This window comes from Tamandua tetradactyla, chromosome 23 (assembly GCF_023851605.1).
Source record: "Tamandua tetradactyla isolate mTamTet1 chromosome 23, mTamTet1.pri, whole genome shotgun sequence".
Classification (NCBI taxonomy): Eukaryota; Metazoa; Chordata; class Mammalia; order Pilosa; family Myrmecophagidae; genus Tamandua; species Tamandua tetradactyla.
In genome coordinates, this window is record NC_135349.1 from 5,766,047 (window position 1) to 5,787,656 (window position 21,610).

Consider the following 21,610-nt stretch of genomic DNA (forward strand, 5'->3'; position numbering starts at 1 on the left):
TTAGTCTAGTTTCTAAAAGCCATGTAAGGTTCGTTCTCACAAACCCTCCTTTCTGAGCCCAGTAGGTGCCTTCGGGTTCCTGACTTGAGTGAGCCTCAGAGCCCCCGTCTGTGCGGGGGGGGAGGGGGGGATGTCCCTGCCGCTGCCTTCCTCTTACCAATTGTGAAGCAGGGACTTAATATCTGTCCTCCTGCCTCTGAGAGCAAAGTTATGAGGAAAAATCCTAACTTCTGGCCACACAAAATAAAAATCCACAGAAACCTGTTTGGGGAAAGGTCTTTCTTTTGAAATGGTTGTAATAAGACACATCGGGTTTAGGACGTCGTCTTCTCTTTTCTAGGGACGAATTTAACATTAAAGTTCTGCAAGCCTTCGTGGAGCTCCATGAGTTTGCAGATCTCAACCTGGTGCAGGCCTTGAGGTAAGGGTTTCGCCTTCTGGGTGCAGGACAGACGGGAAGGCCTGCGGTTCCCAACCTCTGTAACGCTGCCTGCCTGCTTAGAGGCTGGGACCCTGCCCTAAGCAGGTGCGCTGTCCTCGCTGGGCCCTCTCTGGGCCCCCGTGCTGCCTGGCCCGCACCCTCGGGGGGCCTTGAACACAGTGTGGAGGCCGCTGGGCAAATGGAGCCCTGGGGGTGAGCCTCCTGCCCTCACAGCCCCTGCCTGGCCGGACTTAGCCAAGGAAAGCAGGGGCTGCTGTCTGCCACCCCAGGCGGATCCAGACTGCCACCCTTCATCAAGCGGCTTGCAGGCTGCCCACCCTCCTGGAGCCGTCCCGCCTCTCCAGGGTGCTGCAGCTGCTGTCTGGTTCCACTAAGGGGAGATCATTCCCTTTTCTTCCCCTTGTCCTGGCTCAGACCCTGAGACTGGGCCCCAAGCCTCCATCTCCGCCCGTCTTGGACACTTCCTGGATCTTTGCCTGCTTGGAGGGGAGGGGCCTCAGGTGGGTCCCCGGTGGAGCCCCAGGGACCCCTGTGCTGTCAGGCGAGGCAGAGCCAGCGCCATCCTCCCCCTTGGTCCATGTGTCCCATGTCCCCGTGGAGCCTCCAGTTCCGTGGCCTACTTTCTGAGGCCCTCCTCTGGCCGCAGCTGGTCACGGCCGGCTGGTTCTCTGACCCTCTCGCTGTTCACCCCAGCAGTACTCGGGCACCACAACCCCCGTGTCTTATATTCAGTGTTTAAAATCTGTGTCAGAGAAGAGGGGGCGTGTTCCGAGGCCATCGCAGTGCTGTAACTGATTCTTTGGGTCACTGGTCTCCAGCCCAGGGGGGCAGGTGGGCCCTGGCACAGTCCTGCGGCCTTGAGGCCAGCGGGCCAGGGTCAGAGGGGGCACTGGCAGGTCAAAAGGGCTCTCTGAGCTGCTTGCGGGAGTTTGACCTTTGCCCTGGGGGAGGGCACAGCTTTGGGAGGCGCACAGCTGAGGAGACTCCTGTGGCTGCTGTGGAGGGGAGAGGAGCGGACCCAGGTGCTCACCAGAGAGTTGGGTTCTGACGTCCTATAAGGTGGTGTCACCTGGGTTTGCTGATAGTGGCCAGGCAGGACAGGAGGGGGTATCAGGCCATCCCCCAGGGCAATTGTCCCAAAAGATGGGTTTGGGTCATGTTGAGTCCGAGCGCTGTTGGAGCCAGCCCTGGGGAGAGGCAGCCTGAGGTGCTGAGACCCCCGCGGACAGGCTGTGGGGAGCCACCCCATGTAGGGGTGTGCCAGGGAACCCAGCATGCCTGCTGGGTGGGGTGGGAAGCTGGGGAGCAGGCTGGTCTCTCTTGTCCTGTGGGGCAGGGTCAGTGGCTCGAAAAGGTTCGTAGAGCCTTTGGGTCTGAGCTTATCCTTAGTCCTTGTGCTGAAGGCACTGAAGTATCAGATGTTTGCTGAGTCCTGGACCGGCAGGGAGCAGGACAGACAGACAGAGCCCCCACGGTGGGGTATGTGGGCAGGGAGGAAAGGCAGGGCTGGGGTGTAGCTGCCCTGGGGGTAAAGCAAACGGGAGAGCTGGTGTTGGGGAGGGTTGTGTTGTCCATCGGTGTGGCCAGGGGAGGGCTCGGGGAGGCCGAGTGGGAGTAGAACCCACGCTGGGGTCGCGGAGCTCTGCGGCGACTCGGGCTCTCCCCGGCAAGGGGCCTCCCAGGGGCTGAGCAGGGCGGGAGCGGCCCCTCGCCTCCGTTTGGGGTCATGTGGGGCAGGGGGTGTGGGGCCGCAGAGCTCGCTGACCAACTCGCGCATCAGGGGGACAGGGCAGGTGTCCTGGTGCGCCCTCCTCCATCCTGGCCCAGTGGACGCTCTGCCGGCCGTTTGATGGCGGTGTCTGTCCCCACAGGCAGTTCCTGTGGAGCTTCCGGCTTCCGGGGGAGGCGCAGAAGATCGACCGCATGATGGAGGCCTTCGCGGCGCGCTACTGCCTGTGCAACCCCGGGGTCTTCCAGTCCACAGGTCAGTGCCGGCTCGCGGCCTTGCCCGCCCCCCCGAAGCCCCCGCTCCTGGGCGACCCCGAGGGCAGACCGGCTGGCGCCCGGAGGGCCCGCTGGCAGGTCCTGCCCCTTCGGAGCTGGGCGAGCCCCGCTGGGTGCCAGGTGGGCCTCACGCTCTTGGGGGCTGCCCCTGCCTCGGGGCACCTGTGTCCCCCCCAGGCTCTGATGCAGACCCCAGGCTGACCCGGCCCCTGTTTCAGACACGTGCTATGTGCTGTCCTTCGCCATCATCATGCTGAACACCAGCCTGCACAACCACAACGTGCGGGACAAGCCCACGGCCGAGCGCTTCGTCACCATGAACCGCGGCATCAACGAGGGCGGGGACCTCCCCGAGGAGCTGCTGCGGGTGAGCCGGGCCCCCCACCCCCCCCCCCACCACCCACCCACCCACCGTGCTTCCTCCCTGACCTTCGACTGGCTTTTAATTCTCAGGATATTGCATCTGCCTGGGGAAATTGGCAAGACTAATTTAAACGCATTTTGATAGAGTCTCTTCTCTGGTTCTGCTGAGCTTTATTCTCCTCCTTAACTCGAGCCATGGAGAAGGACAGGCTCTGTCTCCTCCGAATCCCTGAATCTGCTGCTGCTTTTCCCCTCCTTACAGAATTTATATGAAAGTATTAAAAATGAACCGTTTAAAATCCCGGAGGATGACGGCAACGACCTGACGCACACGTTTTTCAACCCCGACCGCGAGGGCTGGCTGCTGAAGCTCGGTGAGTGCTGCGCCGCGCCCACGGGGCCCCGTCCGGGTCAGCGTAGCCAGCACCCCCGACCAAAAGGCAGAAGCACCGGGGCGAACACGCAGTTGAGCCAAAGCGTGCCCCCGGCAGCCGCCCTTCCCGGAAGTGATGCCTGCCTCTCGGGGTTGTGGCATTTCAGAACAGGGCAGCCCTGCCCATCTCCACGGCAGAGACAGCGCACCAGGCTGCACGAAACCGTCCCAGAAAACTGCCAAGTTACTGTCCAGATAAAAGTCCGAGTCAGTTTCTGTACGAGAAGCAAGTGTGTTTATCTCCAAGAGCCTCGAGTGCCTTTCTCTCGGTTTGGCGTGCCTGTGTTTTTTGATGCGTGGTTTAAATGTGCCTTCTTGTTGTTTTCCTTCTGCCTGTGGCTCCCACCTTTCTGTTCTGTGACGGGCTGTCCCTGCTTGTCCTGCGTTAGGAGGTACGTACCCAGTGGCTTCCTGCCCCTTCCTCAGCTGCTCATTTCTCTCTTGGTTCTCTGCTCACCTGTCGGTGTGTGTGAAGCTCGGGTTCATGGCTGCCATCCATCGGTCATGTGACTCTCGACTTGCTGAATTTGAATCTTCCAGTGCAGAGTGCGGCGAAAGGAGCCACCCCCCTGGGGGCTGGGGCTGAGAGGGGCCACTGCGCCCACCAGTGCTGGGTGGGGACAAGCTTTGGCACTGGGACACCTGCAATGTGCCCTGTCCCTCAGCAGTCTTTAGGCAGGGCATGTCAGCAGCCCCGGGGGTGGGGGTCAGGGTGTTTAAAGTCTTCCCAACAGTCGGCAAAGAAGTAAAGTGACTGCTTTATATGTCACAGGCAACTTAAGGGACTTTTAGGGGTTATTCTGAGTGTGGGGAGTTTGGGATTTTTGCCTGACCTCAAAGCCTGTGAATTGTGACAATACTTTCAGACCAGCCCTTCTGAGAACAGATGGTTTGTTTAGCATGTAAGGTGGTAGAGCCTACAAGGACTCTGATGATTTGACCCAGGAAGGACAGATGTGGACGTGGTGACAGCTGAAAGGGGTGGCCCCTTCCTTAGCCCCGCAGGTCTGCTGCTCCGAATGGGGGGCTCCACCCTGGCTCTGCCTCCCTGGACGTTCTCTGGCTATGCAGGGGCCATGGGAGTTCTGACTCTGCCTCCAGTTTGCACTGGCATGCTGAAGTCACAAGGTCCTGGAGTGAGGGCAGGAGGAGGGGGGCTTCTTAGAGCCCCAGCAGTGGCTTGGAGCCCTGCCCTCTGGTTCCCACCTCACTAGGGAGCACCTGCCTGAGAGCTGCTGTGGCCTTGGTGCTGGCAGAGGCTGGCCTCGAACTCAGAGGTCAGGGGATGAGGGAGAGGCCAAAGCAGAGTTGTCCTGCCTGTCCTATTTTCTGGTTGAGCAGATTTGCAGAGGACACTGCACGTGCCCAGGCTCCGGGTGTCTGCCCGCACCCCTGCGAATGTATCAGTCGGTGGAAGAGGCCAGGTGGTGCTGTGGGCCAGGAGCTGCACCCCTGGGAGGCAGGACCCCCCCCAACCACCCAGGCGACTCCTTGGTTCTCTGTTCTCAAGAGCAAAGCCTGAGGCCAGTGTTCCTGGCCAGCACGGGTGTGAAGGGCTGAGCCGAGCCCAGAGACGGTTCAGGTCAGCTCCAAAGGTGGTGGCCGCACCTAGTAAGGACACTGAGCTCTGGGTGCCCCACAGCCTGGGAGACGGTCCCTCCTCCCTAATGGCGCACCCCCCTCTACTGCCCCCACACAGGACTTTTAAAGTCCTTTAGTGCTTTGCAGAGCAGAGGAGCAGAGGTTCATATCTTCTGTAGGATGCTCAGCCATTGCCTGGTGATTAAGTGAATAATTTACTTTGAGTTTTGAGAATCAATTGTTTTCTGTTTACTTTTTTTTATTATTAATTTTTAAATTAAAAAAATATTACAGGAGAGAAACACATTCTTAACATGAGATCATTCCATTCGACATATATAATCAGTAATTCACAATATCATCACATAGTTGCATATTCATCATCATGATCATTTCTTAGAACATTTGCATCAAGAGAATCAGTTGTTTTAAAAACACAGACAGAAATATATTGTCCTCTCGTGGAGAAAAAGTGGGTAGCAGGCATGTATTTGTGCGTGTGCCTACTTGCCTGACAGCAGCCCGGGAAACAGGAGGAAAAATCGCGAAGAGGAATGGGTGGTGTGCACTTAGGAGAAGCCAGGCTCCCTCTGCAGGCGTGAGAGGTGTCTGTGTGCATCTCGCCAAGCCAGAGGCGTGCAGGCGAGGGGCGAGGCTGTGGTGGCCGATCCGGCCCATGGACCTGAGTCGTGCAGGGGCTGGACGCCACAGTCCAAGGCCTGCAAGGCCCTCAGCTTGAGGACAAGGACCAGGGATTGGACTTGCCCACTCATGTCCCAGAACATATGGGTGCAGGGGGCATGGTCGAGGTTCACAGAATGGAGGGGCCTTCCTGGCAAACCCCAGCTCTCCTGGGAGCTCAGGAGGCCAGGTCTGGAATCAGTTGGTCACACGGTAGCCATGCGCCTCAGAGATTTTCTGAGAAGGTGCTCGTGGTGCAGGGAGGGCCACCGAGGAAGGAGACCAAGTGGCCAGTGGGGTCTGGGAGGAAGCCTTTTGGGTCGCAGAGAGGAGAGGAAGTCTTCAGTGCCTCTGCCGCTGTCTGGAGGCTGGTGGGCAGGGCAGCGAGAAAGTGGGGCGGCGGGGGGCAGCCTGGTGGTACCTCAGAGCAGCTGGAGGCCGTTGGGGACCTGTTGGGTGTCGGGGGTGGCAGGGATGCCTAGGGCTGACAGGGTGACATGATTCTGCACTTGGACTTCAGACCTTGTGACCCTGAAGCCTGATGCTTGGGGTGGGGGACCATACCTGGAAGGACCCAGCTTTCCCTCCCTCTCGACTCTGGCGTTTGGAACGTTTCCGTGCACCTGTCTCTGGAGGTGCTGGGATGACCCTGCCTGGCCTGGGAGTTCCTGGTCACCCCCCAGAGGGTTGGGCAGGCAGGAGGCCCAGGAGGGCTCATGTGAAGCCCGAGGGAGGTGGGACACAGGGTCCCGCTGGCCAACCCTGCCGGTAGGGACAGGGCTCCTGGGGCTGCAGACGGGCTTGGAGGGCACAGGGCCCACCTGGCGGTCTGGGTGAGGAGGGCAGTGCGCCTTGGGGGCAGGGGCGGACCAGCTGAGTGGGACGGGGTGGGAGGGGGGTACGTATGCCCGGGAAGCCAAGGCGGCAGGACCAGGCCTTCTGGGGGGACCCTAGAGCCAGCACCGTGCAGCTGCCCCCACCCACCCACTCCGATCCTGAGGACACAAGACAGGGCCCTTTCTGGGCTCACCGGGTGCTGCCGAGGCTGGGGCCCCTTCTGCTCAGTCCTAGGATAATGTCCAGCTTTCCAGGATCCTGCTCAGCCCAGGGGGCGGATGGACTGACAGATGTGTGCTTAGCCCATCCCTTCCTCCCGCTGTGACCTGTCCTTCCCGCGCCCACCCGCTGGCGGTGGGCTGAGGGGAGCCTGGCCCACGGGCACCTTGCTGCCCGCTCGGTTTCGCTTCCAGGAGTACGTCCTTTTCTCTAAGTTACACCCACACAGCTTCATGCGGAGGCAAGGACTAGAAAAATAAAAAGCAGCGAGGTCTAGAAGTTGAGGCAGTTTGCTTGCCTCTGCTGACATTTAAGGGTGAAGTAGATTTCCTTCCTGGTGTGCAAGGAGGAAAAGGTGGCCGTGTATGCAGATCTCATGACAGAACTGACCTGACCTCACACTTCCCTGGCAAAGGGGTTGTGGTGGGGCCGGGCTCCCGCAGGCCTTTCCCCTGCCACCAGCACTGTGCCCTGACAGAGCCAGGGGATGGGGTGTGTACAGCAGCCTTGTCACTGCGTCATTTCCATGCGGGGAGATTAAGCCATCCATTGCAACTAACTCCTCCAGGAAGCAGACTTGGAGACCATTGGGTTGTCTTGGGGACGGTCGGTGGGGTGGGGGCGCATGTGCCGGCCCCCAGGGGGGGTGCCGCTTCTCTCACTCTCTGGCCAGGCGGGCAGAAGGGATCAAGGGGCTGGAGACGGCCGCGCCAGCACAGCCTGCCTGCACCTTCCTACCCGGTGGTCAGAAAGTTGAGCGCTGTCACCAAACGAGGGGCAGGGAGGTCAGGCCAGGCTGGTTCCTGGTGGCGGCAGCGCTGGGGCCTCGGCTCGGCCTGGGGGCCCTGACTTCCGGCCTTCTGCTTGCAGGGGGGCGAGTGAAGACCTGGAAGCGCCGCTGGTTCATCCTGACCGATAACTGCCTCTATTACTTCGAGTACACAACGGTAAGCAGGCGCGGTCACCATGTCTTCCTCCCGCGCGTTCTCAGCCCGCTTGCTGGGGGCCTGAGGAGAAGCCTGGCCTGCACGTGTGCTTTTCTCTCATAGGATAAGGAGCCCAGGGGAATCATCCCGCTGGAAAACCTCAGCATAAGAGAGGTGGAAGACCCCCGGAAGCCTGTAAGACGCTTTCTTTACACGGTTCTCTCCTTGCACGGCCCCGGGCCCAAGGCTGGCAGTGCCCAGGGCAAGGATCTCCCCTCGGGTTGGGCCCCGAGTCATGTCTTCCTTTTCTTGTCCTCTCCACCAGAACTGTTTTGAGCTTTATAATCCGAGCCACAAGGGGCAGGTCATCAAGGCCTGTAAGACCGAGGCCGACGGGCGCGTGGTGGAGGGAAACCACGTGGTGTACCGCATCTCCGCCCCCACCCCTGAGGAGAAGGAGGAGTGGATCAAGTCCATCAAGTGAGTGGTCCTGGCCCCACCTCTGACCTGAAGACTGTTTATCCCCAACCAGTATCACCACTGACCTAACCTGGCGGTCTCTCTCCACCAGAGCAAGTATCAGCAGGGATCCCTTCTATGACATGCTGGCCACGAGGAAAAGGAGGATTGCCAATAAGAAGTAGAGTTTCCCCAGCCTGGAGGTAAACGTTGACACCAGACCCCAGAGCAGCAAGTGAGCACTCCTTCCCGTGGCACCTGGACACCTGCAGGCAGCGTCCCCAGTGGGCTCGCAGGAGCAGGGACGACTGCTCAGCGGTCATTTTGAGACCAGACTGAGTGCCCTGAAGCCTTACTGGGCCGTGGCTGGGACCGTTCCGGCATGTTCCCTCCCTCCTGCCCAGCCCCTGCCCCCGGGGGTGGCACTGCAGCCTGCCTGTCCTGTCCACCTGCCACCCGCGCAGCTGACCTGGGGCCTCGGCCATCTGACGCGCGGGGTCAGTAGCCGTAGTGGTTCGCCGTTCTAGAAGTTGCTGTTTTATATCAAAACAGGATAGGAAAAGCTACCACTTTTTTATTCAGATTTTTTTTTCTCAGATATATAGGATTATAGCTTTTATATGCCTTTTTATATTCTGAAATTATAATGAAAATACTTTCTAACAGTAGTATTTTTAGAATGGCAGCTATAAGTTTAACTCCTGGACACAAGTGTATACTGTGCACTGAAAAAAATATGCAGCATCTAGCGGGAAGGGCTAGGGGAGGGGCACATGCAGGTCACTGGGGCTACTGCGGACCCACTGGCCAGCGAGTTGGGCAGCCCCTGCTGTCCTGGGGGTGCTCCTTGGAGGAGGTGGGACTGGGGCACAGGGCACAGGAGCGGGCTCCAGCTGGGAGGCACCTGTAAGCTCTTCTCTGGGGAGACTTTTCTGCCCCACTAGTACGTTCTAGAAAGATCATGAGATATAAACCATGTTTTTTAGACGTTTATACTTTACCTGCTGAATTTAGGAAAAGGAGCTTTTCCCCAGGTGTTGCGCCCTGTGAACCTGCCAGTACCGGCCTGTCTGACCCGCGCAGACAGCAGTTTGGTAGGGTTCACGTGGGCACACGGGGCTGGCTAGCGTCCGATCAGCCTTTGCTATTTAGAGCATTTTGGTAAAATGAATGCTTCATTTTGCTGACCTATCGATTTGACCACGATTTGACCAAATTTCTTAATATAATGTATAGACTGTTTTCAGAGACTTCAGCTCCCATTATGAGGAGGGGAAAAAGCAAGCTGTGGTATGGAAATGTAATTTAGGTATAAATTCCTTTAGACCAAACCAGTGTGGCACTTAGGGATTTTTGTGAACAGGCTAAAACCCACAGACCCCTGGCCGGCCGTTGGCAGCTGCTGTTTGCTCACAGCATGGCCATGCGGGCAGCTGGCTGGCAGGTGCTGGGGCTCGAGGCTGTGCCTGGTGCTCTGGGCCCGGGACAGGATGGCCATGGGCCTTCAGGAAGGGCATTGACAGCCACCTCTTCCCACCTAGGACGCATGTCCGCCTAGTAGGCCTACTTGCCATGTGGGCAGCTCTGTGGAGGGGGCTGTTCCCCCCATGGAACCTCCCGCCCCCGCCCCACCTGCACTGACACATCTTGAACTTGCATCATTTAGATGCCATTGACTGCCTACTCCTGTGCAGGAGGAAAGTCAAAGGAAACCTCAGACTGTTTGCATTTAGTCTAGTTCTAAATAGCAGAAGTAACTGTACGGGAGATTCCCGTACATTGCCTTGAGCTGAGACGGAACCACTCTGGCACTTTGCCTCAGTGTTGCTGACTTCAGTGTAGCTTTAAGTCACACTAGACTGCAAATGGGTCTAAGCCTGTAACTCTCCATCATGCATCAAACTGATTTTTTATTTTGGTTCATTCCCAAAGCTTTTAGGCTTTGTCACTGTACTGATACCTCAAATTCTGAACCTTAGTTTTTGAGAAGGGTACCTGTTGGCACTCCTGAACCACCTGACTGGTGTCCACGCAGCGTTGGCCTCCCATCTTCCACAAGCACAGATAGCTTCACCCCCAGGCCACAGCACCGCCACGTCCAGAACACTGCATTGCCCGCTCCATCAGTATTTCACTCACAAAGAGTTTTCTCTCCCTGACTTTGACCCCAGGTATGACCCTGGAGATACAGGGCTTCTCTTTTGGGTTTGGCCTCAGAGTTGTGTTGGGAGAAGTGAGTATGAAGGAAACACCTAGTAGGTTTCTCTGCTGTGGCCACCTGTGAAAGAGTGTCCCCCGATGGCTGTTTCTCCAGGACCGCTGCAGACACGGTGCTCAGAATCCATGTAATGCGCCCACAACCTAATGCCAGGTTCTGCTGTGACAGTGTTAACATGCTAGGCGTGCAGCCCTCGTGCCCCCTCAGCCCTCATGCAGACTGGCCCAGGTGACCTGCCCTCCAGGTTGGACCAGGCCTGCTCTGCAACACGGGAGGCAGGGGGGCCTGGTTTCTCTCCTAAGCATGACTGGTCATGTTTGTCATGCTCATGTCCCCCACCCCACCCCACCATTTACGCTCAGTGCTTGAATTATTAGTTCAACTGTGGCCAAAGACAAAATTTCCTCCAGGGACAGAGGGGAGCAGGCAGCAAAGAGTTGCTTAGAATTGGAGCGTGGCAGCCACAGGCTTGCCAACGTCTCTTGCTGGGCCCTGCTAGCATTCCTGAGGCCTAATTGGACTGACTCTGGACCCCAGAAAAGCAGCAGTGTCTTCGGGGTCACCTATATTTTTGATCATTTTAATGTGGTACCAAACTCAGTCAAAATAGGAGCTATTTATAGATGCAGCAGCATTTAATGCCTCATATAAAGCAATGCCTATTTTTCAAGTTACAAATGCATATATCTACATAGACATGCTTACTGAGAAGTTAGGTCTGTGGTAGACCAGAGACCACAAATTGTGATTTCTCATTTTCTTATTTTTTCTTAGAAAACATTTCTATTTACAGTAAATGTAGTTATGTAAATAATGTACATATCCTGATTTCTGGAATGTTTATGCAATGTATATACTCCCACAACAGTGCATGAAGAAATATTCTGTATCTGTTAATATTTTGTTGTAAAGCAGATAGTACAGTTGAAGGGTGTATGGCTGTAAAAGTTCTTGCAAATACTGTGTTCATGCAATAAAAATCAAATGTATTGTTAACAAGATTGTCTAAGATTTGGTTCTCACACAGACATTTCTTAACCCAGACTTCCTGACCCCCAGGCTACCCCACGGCCCTGACGGGCTGCAGCACACGCGCCACACTGTGGATGACAGTGCTTGTGGGCAACGGGAAAGAGAGAAGTGTCTTGTAAGCAAATGGGGAAAACAGCAGTAAAAAAATAGGACACCATGTTTAATTTGCTGCCATTTATATACTATATAAATTTTACATGCTGTATATTTACAGTGGGGCAAGTGCTTTTTTAATCTTTAAAAAAACAAAGATCAAACTTTAGACATCTCTGAACAACACAAACTGTATAAACCATACAGATTATTCAGATACAAACTGTATTAAATACAGTTTTCCCCACTCCATCTCCTGATGCAGGACCAGTGAATTAAAGTGTATCACAGTTTGATAGCATATCCATATTAAAAATAAAATCACAGTATGAATTTGTCTGTAACTAGAAACTTTAAGGGACCAAGCTGACAACTCAGACTCCAATATCATATAGTCGCGACAAGAGACACTGTATAAAAAAGTGTTATGTAATAAAAACATACTGTAGGCTTTACAAATAATGTTTGGATTATACATTCATAATGTAAATACTCATTATAACAGGTAAATTGATTGGAATAGTTCCACAAAGTTCAAAAACAGAACTTGTCTATAAAATACATCTTCAAATCTTGAATACAACTAAAATATGAAGGAAATTAGTTTCTAGTATCAGACATTACAGAAAACAGACCGCTCTCAAAAGTCTAGTTGAGAGCTTGTGAATTTTTAAATAAGTCTTTAAATTAAATATACACACTGTCAGTTTGTACTTCTAATAATTCCATGGTTCCAGATGGCCTTGCACCAAATGTCTAACTTGGAGGAACATTACATGAAATACAAGGAATCAACCTGAGTCTGTAGTTAAGCAGCATTTGAGATGTTCTATTCCAGGGCGTTATTCTCAATGGGATTTTATATACACGGTATTTTACAAGGGTCAGCAGTTGTAGAAAGTGTTCATCCATTTGGAATAGGGGGAATTAAGAAAAGGTAAAAACTAAAAAAAAAAGTTCTCCATGGTAAAATCTGTACAGTATTTACTAAAGAAGCACCACGCAGATTTGAACAAAGTTATTTTCTATATTTATAATTTAAGCTGAGTTGGGGATGGCTTCTGTTGAGCATGTTGAATCTGAAAGACAAGGTACGGCAGACATTAGTGACAGCAAAGGCAAAGACATTCGGAACAAAGGGCCGGTAACTTTTTCCTGAGCCCTCTGAGCAGGTCCCAAGGTCTGTACCGAAGTTCCTTCCTGATACGGCCTACGGGCAAGGCCAGCGCCACCTCGCGGCCTGGACCTAAACTGGCTGTTCTTCCACCTCTGTCCTGACAGGCGCCTTCACTGGGGCGTGAGTTTAATTCCTTAGGTAGGGCTAGGCCTCTCCTTTGAGGACACACAGTTATATCACATTAACTGCAAATTAGTCGTCTGGAGAAAATTTGCTTTGGGGTTCATTTAAATCCCCCTTGCTCACTAGATACAGTTGGACAAAATTCCCTTCCCAAGGCACAGTGATTCTCTCGCCCCTCTACCTTGACAGGTGCAGCCCATAAAACCCAAGTTGCTCCCTCCCAGGCCACTGAAAAAAATCCCAGCAGCGACTGACATGGACACGGCCTTGCACTCGTCAGACCTTGGCTCTGCTGCGCTCAGGCACCCGACCACGTTCAAATCAAGCAGAGCCGCCTTCCATGGAAGCGCGGGCAGCTGGCCTGCCTCGGGCTGACCTACGTCCTGAGTCCTACTCGTGGCCTCAGTGCAGCCCCCAGGCCACGGGCCGTGATTCTCTGTTTCCCACGAGGCCCACTAAATAACCGCCCTGTGGCTTCTGATGCTTTGATCTCATCAGGCCTTTCTCACGAGAGGGAGAGAGACAGAGCGAGTCTTCCCGAGCTAAGGGGCACACATCCTGCTAGCCAACACTAGCTTAACAAGGAAAAAGGGTCTCGGCAGGCTTCCAGGGGGTTGGCCTTGATGGGAAAAGGGCCTGCTGAGTCCTGCCATTTTTGGCAGACACACACCGATGGCAGCACCAAGGCGAAAGCAAGGACTGGGTTGGGCACCCTTATGTTTCTTCAGCACTGAAAAGCCTTTCTCTGTCCCCTCACTCCTCTACAAATAATTATAAAGTGCACAGAAAGGAAGGCGGCTTACCATGACTAGTGAAGTTTTTGTTTTGAGGCCAAGTTTTCAATCACCTAGAAAGCAAAGGTTAAGACAGATTTTAAGGATGGTTTATAAAGTTTTGCATGTCTATGCTCTGCGTACACTAAGTGGCGCTCAGTAAAACTGTTCTCTGTAGTTTACTGTGTCACCTGACATCAACCCTGCACAAAGATAAGCAACTACATGTCACTTTTGCTCCAAGTGTTGCCTGAAATGAAAAGCTTATGTGGGGATTTAGCGGCACTGGTCCCAGGGCAAGGACGCACCTAAAAGCCCAGCTCCAGAGGGAGCAATCCATCCACGTCCTGTGGCCCTTAAACTGATGAGCATTCAAACCCTGACAGGACAACAGATAACTGAGAGCTGAATGGAACCGGAGATTACAAGTTTGAAAGAGAAAGGTAAAATGGCCAAAGCCCAGGACAGAACATGGAGACAGTGTGGAAGGAGGTCCTGTCCTCCTCCCACTGAGAAGGACCCTGGCACAGAGGGCCCAGCAGGCAGCCTGCTCGGGTGGACGGAATGGCACGCGGGCTCCTCGTCTGTGCACACAGCTGAAGCGCCTGCTGCAAAGCAGCCGGTGTTGGGCCGAGGGGATGGGAGTCGAGAGCACAGGCTCACGGCCCAGACCCAGCCCGACTGGGGTAGCCCTGAGATACCTGTGGGGCTCCCACACGCGGACCAGACTGAGGTGTGCACTCGACTTGCGTCTGGCACCTCTGTGTGGGCCAAAATGCCAGCACTGGCCAGGCAGCTTCCTGCTGAAACAGGACAATTCCGACAATGATGCAGCCGCACAGCCTGCACCCCCACTGGGCACAGAACAAGCCCATCTCACCAATTAATTCCAAGGCGCCATACCAACGCACTCCTCACCAACCCCTTCCCCAAATCGCTGAAATGTTTCCATGAAACCAATTTTAAAGCACATATAATGAACGTCTTAACAAACGATTATTGTACCACTTTAGCCTTCACTTTCTGCTAGCAGGACCAAGTCTTCCCACCTTTACTTGCTGTCCACAAATTTCCCCAGGACACTTAATAGTGCACTTTCCCCCACCATGGTATATTCAATGCTTCACATAATCTGGATCCCTTTGGACACTAACATTTTGTGGGGACCATCTGTCTCTTCTTGATCAATGGTCATGTGCTGACCAGGGGCTGCTGGAGGGATGGGCCTTGCCTCTTCTTCCCCTGCCAACCCCATAACACAGCACCATCTCAGCCAAGCCCAGGTCACCACCAGGAACCAGGGAGCCCAACGTTCTCTGGGCATCAAGAAGATGTATCCAGTTTCCTGCAATAACACCCATGTGCCTTGTTCATGAAAGGGAACCTCAGCTGTCTATGGCAGCAAATGGCAAGCTTCTTCTGTAACACAGAAAACACTTTTGGCTCCACAGGCCAGATGGTTTGTGCAACACCTATCATGTTGTCATTGCTCCAACAGAGTCAGCAATGAGACAAATGAGTGAGTGTGGCTGTGCTTCTGTAAACTTTACTTATGGCTACTGAAATTTGAATATCAGATAACTTTCTTGTGAAATGAAGTATTATTATTTTGATTATTTTCCACCTTTTACAGATGTTTTAAAGTCATTCCTAAATTGGAGATGACATAAAGACAGGGGTGGTTTGTGGCCTGCAGGCTGCAATTTGCCAACCTCTGTTCTGCTCCACTGACTCTGATGTCCATGCAGCTCTAACAAGCTCAGAGCTCCCTTCCAGGGCCAAAGACATGCGAAGCAAATTAGGAAGGAGATTAGGGGCCACCTTCAGACCACTGGAAGAGCAGGAAGGACTACTAAATTATAAGGGAAGAAACAAAGTTGTGCAAAGCAGAGACAAGAATTCAAGACACCAGGACTCTGCAGTCATTTAGCAGAGTTAGAAGCCCCTAACAACCCAGCAGAGCTAGCCACGAAGGCACTAGAAGCCTATAGCTAATGTTTCTAATGACCCAAAGCCACCAAATTATGAATTAGGTTATACTCAGAATGCTAGAGGCCTAAGGATTTAGGAGAATAAAGACTATATTATAGGGTGGGCCCCAGCGGCTCAGTAGGCAGAGTTCTCGCCTGCCATGCCGGAGACCCGGGTTCATTCCCCAGTGCCTGACCATGCAAAAACAAACAAAAGAATATATTATAAAAATAGTTCTATCAAAACTGGTTTTAGGGTGCACAGGCGGTTCAGTGGTAGAAGGCTCACCTTTCATGTGGGAGACCTGGATTTGATTCCCGAACTATGTACCCGCCCCCCCCAAAAAAATGGTTTTAAACAAAAATCCTGGTCCTTAAAGAGGCACAGACCGAAACAGCCAGAGCCATGTACTCCAGGGGCTCTAGATACCAGAGGTTTTGTTGAGCCAAGTTCTATAATACTTTCAATAAATGCTGAAGGATAAGTAATAAATATGCAAAACAGGCAACTCCACCACACTGTAAGTCTAAGAAAGAAACAGGGTGAGAATGGGACTTAGATTTAACTGTATACCATTTAAGCCATTAGAGATTTCTTTTCATGTGTTAACTACACCTTTTCAAAAAATAATTATTTTAAAAAGTTTTTACGTTCTTAATTCCAAGTATCTCCTCTTACCCTGGCCACACTCAAGAAGATGGTATTTGTCATCCCTGCTTTCCATCCTTAAATGTTTCGTTTTCTCACGGAAAGGTCCAGCACCTTCTAGAGGAAGGCCATCAGTGAGAGGGAAACTGCCCTCGGCTCTCTGGACATGGTCAACAGTCTCATAGCTAGTGGCCTTGGGTAAGTGGAGTTCTGAATCTTTAAAAAAGTCCTCTGATTTCTTTGAATGTCTCTTCTTTTTCTTTTTCTTTTTTTTGTGTCTGTGGAGGTCAGCATCAGAGTATGCGCCTGAAAGATCTGAATCCTGTTGGTGCCTGCAAGGAATAAGCCAGAATTCAGTCAAAAATAAATAAAACAGCGAGTGGAACAGTGGCTCAACGGCAGAATTCTTGCCTGCTGTGCCGGAAACCCAGGTTCGATTCCCAGTACCTGCCCGTGCCAAAAAAAAAAAAAGACAAAATCTTCCAAAACAGTATGAAAAATTTAGAATTGTCATAGCCCAAACACTCCTAAAGAGAGAGATGGAAAGGTCAAAGGTGAGATGGAGTTATGCAGAAGAAAGGATTTAACAAATGAATATGAATGCTGAATCATTAAATTGATATCTCTTTTAGTCTCCAATATTTTAGAGCAGCTCGAAGTGTGAAAACATGAAATTGTGGAACTGTAACCAATACCAAACTCTGAAATCTGTTCTACAACTAATTGTTGTGGTATACTTTGAAAACTCTTGCTTTTTTGTATGTATGTTATTTTTCACAAAAAAAAGAAAAAGAAGTTGATAGTGATGATAAAAAATACATGTTTATTCCCCCTACTAGCCTCCAATGTTCTGGAGCAGGTAGAAGGAAAAACCTGCAATGATGGTATGGTAGCTCAAGACAAACTCTGAGATCTGCTCTGTAACTATTTGTTGAAAAGTGCTTTGAAACTACTGCTTTTTTCTTTCTTTGCTATCTATATATGTTATATTATACAATAAAAAAGTTTAAAAATAAATAAATAAATAAACAAAACACACCTCCAGGAGAACTTGGTACTTGGCGTTCCTACCCCCTTATTCATACCCATCATGCAAATACAGGGGAAATTCTTATCTAAATAAAAATGCATTGCTTGCTTTCACTTAAATAATCTTTTGAGCCCAGCATCATAAATTCACCAACTTCCACTCTGCCACTGAACACTCCCACCACTGGAGATAAATTCATTAGCCAAAACACTGCAGGAAAGATTTCGCTAACTCTTCCTGAAACTGGTGGCTCAAGGGGAAAAATACTTTTGCCACATCTCCAGCACACATCAGGAAGGAGGTTCATGGTCTCCTTTCCCTGCAGTGACCACCTTTATTTACCTCCGGCTTCTGGTCATCTTTCCCAGGGTTTCAGTTTTAAGAGACGACAACTAAAATACACAATAATTCTCTGTAGGCTCATCTGTCTCATAAGGGGCAAGTAATTTCCAAATCAGTTAAGTCATTTTCAAGCAATCACAAACAGCTTTTGAAAAATACAAAAGCAAATTTCCCAAATAGATAACAGATTGAGCAACTGAGAAAGGAAAAAGACCAAGGATCAGACAAAGACCAAAGAGACAAATAAGCACCTCGGACCCCCACTCTGGGAAGCAGGCAAACAGCACAAGGACTGTGGCCTCCCATTTTCTGAGAGTCACTGATAAGGAAACCTAACAGGTAAGAAAATAATCACATATGATAGGACCATATGAACACTAATTGTGACATCAAAGACTCCCAAGTTATCATTCAGGGAACATCACAATCCTAGCAGAGGTAGGAAGCACTGGTCAAAAATGGCAATGTCATTATGAAAAGCAAGATTGGTGGGCATTTTACTGTACCACAAAATTAGATATAGCTTGAAAGGATCACTAAGTTTTACAAATCTGTTTGAGTAAAATCTCAAACCCACAGAGAAGAAAAACACAAAACAAACTAAGATAAATATGATCTAGCCCTCCCCTTGTTAGCAAACTGGGTCAGAAGAGAGGAGGAAGCTGTGGGGCTGACTAGAAAATGCTTTAAAGCCCGAGGACAGCCCCGCCACCCCCCATCCCCCACCCCCCACCCCCCCCACCCCGCGCACAGGTGGCCCAAACACTGACCTGGACTCCCGATCGCGGTGCTTGTCTTTGGATTTCTTTTTCTTCTTTGATTTTTTGTGCTTCTTTACTTTTGGCTCCTCTAAATAATCCTTCTGTAAGCTTCTCCGGGTTTTCTTGTCTGCATTGCTGTCATTATTTTCTATACTATCATATATTCGTTTTCGTGACTTTACATTTTCATGTTCATGAAACCGATCAGAGAGATTACAATTGTTTTCTTCGGACAGAAAAGCAATTTTGTCATGGGAGTATCTCTCCGGGTACAGAGGAGGCGCGTGGGACAGGCCCGATTTGGGGCTGCTGAAATAGTGCCGCCCCTTCTCTTTAGCAGCCAGCTCATAGCCCTTCCTGCTCTCACAGTGGTCCTTATATGGCCGACCACCGTACTGGCCTTTATCGTGTTCGCGGTCACTGTGGAAGGGCTTCCAGCCCCTGCCATCCCGCACCGTGTAAGGAGCATACCTGCCATGGTAATAGCGACATCGGTCCCGCCTCATTTTATCGGGGTAATATTTTTCCCGGCCCCACGAGTGCTCACTTTGAGAGTGGTGGTACCTGCTCCAGTCCTGCTCTGAGGCGCTTCGATCGCGAGGGTGATGGTGGCTGTACATGCCCTGAGAGCGGTGCTCGCAGGGGCTGGCCCTCTCCCCGCGGCATGGGTGATGCTGGCTCCCGCTGCAGTGCTCCGGCTTGGCGCGCTCCTGCTTAGCCCGCTCTCGGTCATAGCAGCGCCGCTTTCTGTGATAATGGCCCTCTGTTTTGCTCCTCTTCTCCCTTGTGTGTTCTCCACTGGAGGAACGATCCCTTCGGTTACGGTAATGTCCTCGATCAACTTTTCTGAGGCTACTGATTTTTTCCTTAACCGGAGAAGGGTCCTGAACTTTTGGCCCAGCTTTATTTTCTTCATATATCTCGCCACTGCTTTGCTCAATTCCCCCTTCTGAATGATTTTCTGTGATCTTGTCTAACTGAAGAGAAGGCAACTCATTTGTAGACACACCTGTGCTTTTAGAAAGGTCCTCCACTTCTTTGCATTTTTCTCTACTGATGTAAACTAACAGCTTCCGCTCACATTCATCCTCTGAATTCACTGAGGGAGCTGGGGTCAGTTTCTCCGTTATTTCCATGGGCACAGAGTCCTCTGGACTCTCTATTAACATCCCCTTTATATCTTGTGGAGGTTTGAGATGGTCATTTGCCAAATCCCCAGAATCACACAGTTTAGGAAATTGGCCATCCCCCGTAGTATTCTTGCTGGCGTTACAAAGATTACTGATACTGGGCAAAGACTCATCAGGATATGCTGAAATGTTTTCAGGTACAACTTCTTTGGTAGATTTGAGGCTGGGATCAGAAGGAGGCAAAGCCTTCTTTAACTTGCTGCTAAGACTGGGAACTGTCTCCATTTTCTCACTAGAATCTAGAGTGTTGCTGCCAGCCTCTACTTCTGCATCATGATCTTCTTTAAGAGTTCTGTCTATTCCAGTTGTACTGCAGCCCCCACCAAAATAAATAAACAAAATAAAATAATTAGTTTGATTGCTTGATAGGTTTTTGTCATTGGCTCACAGTGACAAATACTTTCAAACATTCATTTAACCAAATATTTTATATCTTTAAATATATCTGCCTGAAACCTATCATTGGGCTTGTCATCTCTGGAAACTTCACATTTTTTTTCCTTCCCTCATTAAATAAAAATACAAAACTTCCTATCAAGCCTATCTCCTATCCATTTTTTGGCTGCCAGCCAAAATTGCAACAATTCTGGAGTTCCAGGGTCTTTCTGTTTCTAAATAAACTTCTAATCCTTCTTAATAGTCTAAACAATCAAAACAGTCTAAACAAAAAAGTAAAATGCCAATAGAGCTCTAAGTTTCCTTGGGGTCCCTTTTTTTAGAATTGCTCTTGGACCCTCAGAGGTAGAGAGTAGCTACCTCCAAAAAGAGCCAACAGCTCCTCAAATTACAGTGAGGAATCACCGAAGCTTTAGAAAAACTTTCTGTAGGAAATGAACTCTGCTCTTGATTGCAGCAGAACTGTTGATAGATTCTCAAGATTACAGAAAGCTGCCAAGAAACAATAAAAACCCTACAGAGGTCCCCACCTTTTAGAGGGACCACATCTGGGGAAGGCGACCCATGAAGTCACTACAGAAGCCACCTGGGGTGTGGAAGCTGGAGAGCACCTTGTATGTGGTGACAGCCACCTAGACCTGGAATAACTCTCAAGCATAATAAATCTGAGGGCCACCAAGCTAGACTAGGAGAGAAACACAAGGAAAGTCATTATGCACATGGCTGGGCATTCAAACTACTCTGAGTGCCCTTTTGGCCACCAGTATTTGCACCATCATTTTGCAATCATTAAGCCTTCTGAACAGCGGTTCTCAATGAGGACAGTCCCATCTGCTAGCAGCACTTTTTCAAAGTAGGGTGGGGAGCACTTTTGGGTTGTCACAGTGATGGGGGAACCCCACCAGCATGAGCGGACAAGGGCCAAAGACAATGGCAATCCCACAGAGTAGGTGTCCCACATCTCACATGTCCTAAAATTCTTGTGGGTGAAAAACCTGATTATGGTGTTTATCTGCACAGTTGTAATGGACACTGTATCTTCCGGGAATGCAACTGCTATGTAAATCTAGAGGCGATCGTACCATGATTTGATCAGAACTTCACCAAAAGTTGTTCACCACTGAAAGATGACATCATTGATGGCGGCTCTGCTCATGAGAAGCAGCAAGCCCAGCCCAGCCAACATTCTAAACCGTCACACACGGCGCATCTACGTACAGATGCAGTCACCTGCTTTATTTTGTCCTGCAATATAGTCTTGTCTGATTATTTACATACTGGAATAGTTATTTTTATTATAAAATCTTTCCTATTATTCCTCAACTATATATCCATTTATTTTTAATTAAGTGTGGCAGCAGGTTTTACTATCTATGAACTTAATTTCAGAATAGCAGAGGAGATGATAGAGCTGAGAACCCCTGCCCATGACCAGAACACAGCTTCCTATATTTGTCTGTCATGAGAGCACTGAGACAGCACAAAGCATCAAAGGCAGGAGTACGACAATTAACATCTCCGAACAGAGAGGATTATGGGAGAAGAAAACGTTAATTCAAATACATCAAGTGTTCATGGGCTCTCCAAATTACATTTTCCATCTTTTCTTAAAGGCAAATTAACTTCTATAGATATTGTTCAAATCATCCCAGGATTCAAAAGCTCATTATAAGACTTCTAAAGAGTTAAAATACTGACAATCCACAGGCACTATGCAGTTCCTACTATGCAGTTTCATGTCATTATTTATTCTCATTTTACCTTGTTTCATCTGTCAAGCCTTTCACTTTGTTATGTTTGAAGGTCTCTAAGATATTTTCTTCTGGGAGAGGTGGCAAAGGAGCAGGCATCAACTACAATAAAAAAAACAAAAGACATTTCACATCTGACTGCCAATTCAGTGCCTACTGA

The 21,610-nt window shown here is 50.7% G+C and overlaps 2 protein-coding genes across 11 annotated transcripts in view; one reads left to right on the forward strand and one right to left on the reverse strand.

The window, feature by feature from the left end:
- Nucleotides 1-11,172, forward strand: part of CYTH3 (cytohesin 3) — a 103,092-nt gene extending 91,920 nt beyond the window's left edge. For both annotated transcript variants that reach the window (XM_077140557.1, XM_077140558.1), the window contains exons 6-13: nt 341-421; nt 2,314-2,426; nt 2,665-2,813; nt 3,072-3,183; nt 7,431-7,507; nt 7,610-7,681; nt 7,812-7,966; nt 8,058-11,172. In XM_077140557.1, coding sequence (XP_076996672.1) covers nt 341-421; nt 2,314-2,426; nt 2,665-2,813; nt 3,072-3,183; nt 7,431-7,507; nt 7,610-7,681; nt 7,812-7,966; nt 8,058-8,130 — 832 coding nt within the window. In that variant the 3' untranslated portion in view covers nt 8,131-11,172. The remainder of the gene's footprint in view (nt 1-340; nt 422-2,313; nt 2,427-2,664; nt 2,814-3,071; nt 3,184-7,430; nt 7,508-7,609; nt 7,682-7,811; nt 7,967-8,057) is intronic.
- A 162-nt stretch (nt 11,173-11,334) lies between these two features.
- The window catches only part of USP42 (ubiquitin specific peptidase 42), an 86,560-nt gene continuing 76,284 nt past the window's right edge, over nt 11,335-21,610 (reverse strand). For 8 of the 9 annotated variants that reach the window (XM_077140540.1, XM_077140532.1, XM_077140535.1 and 5 more), the window contains 5 exons: nt 21,461-21,552; nt 18,123-19,613; nt 16,011-16,312; nt 13,392-13,435; nt 11,335-12,367 (listed from right to left, as the gene is read on the reverse strand). In XM_077140540.1, the coding sequence (XP_076996655.1) occupies nt 13,428-13,435; nt 16,011-16,312; nt 18,123-19,613; nt 21,461-21,552 (1,893 nt within the window). In that variant the 3' untranslated portion in view covers nt 11,335-12,367; nt 13,392-13,427. The remainder of the gene's footprint in view (nt 12,368-13,391; nt 13,436-16,010; nt 16,313-18,122; nt 19,614-21,460; nt 21,553-21,610) is intronic. The other variant, XM_077140541.1, reaches the window with a different exon arrangement.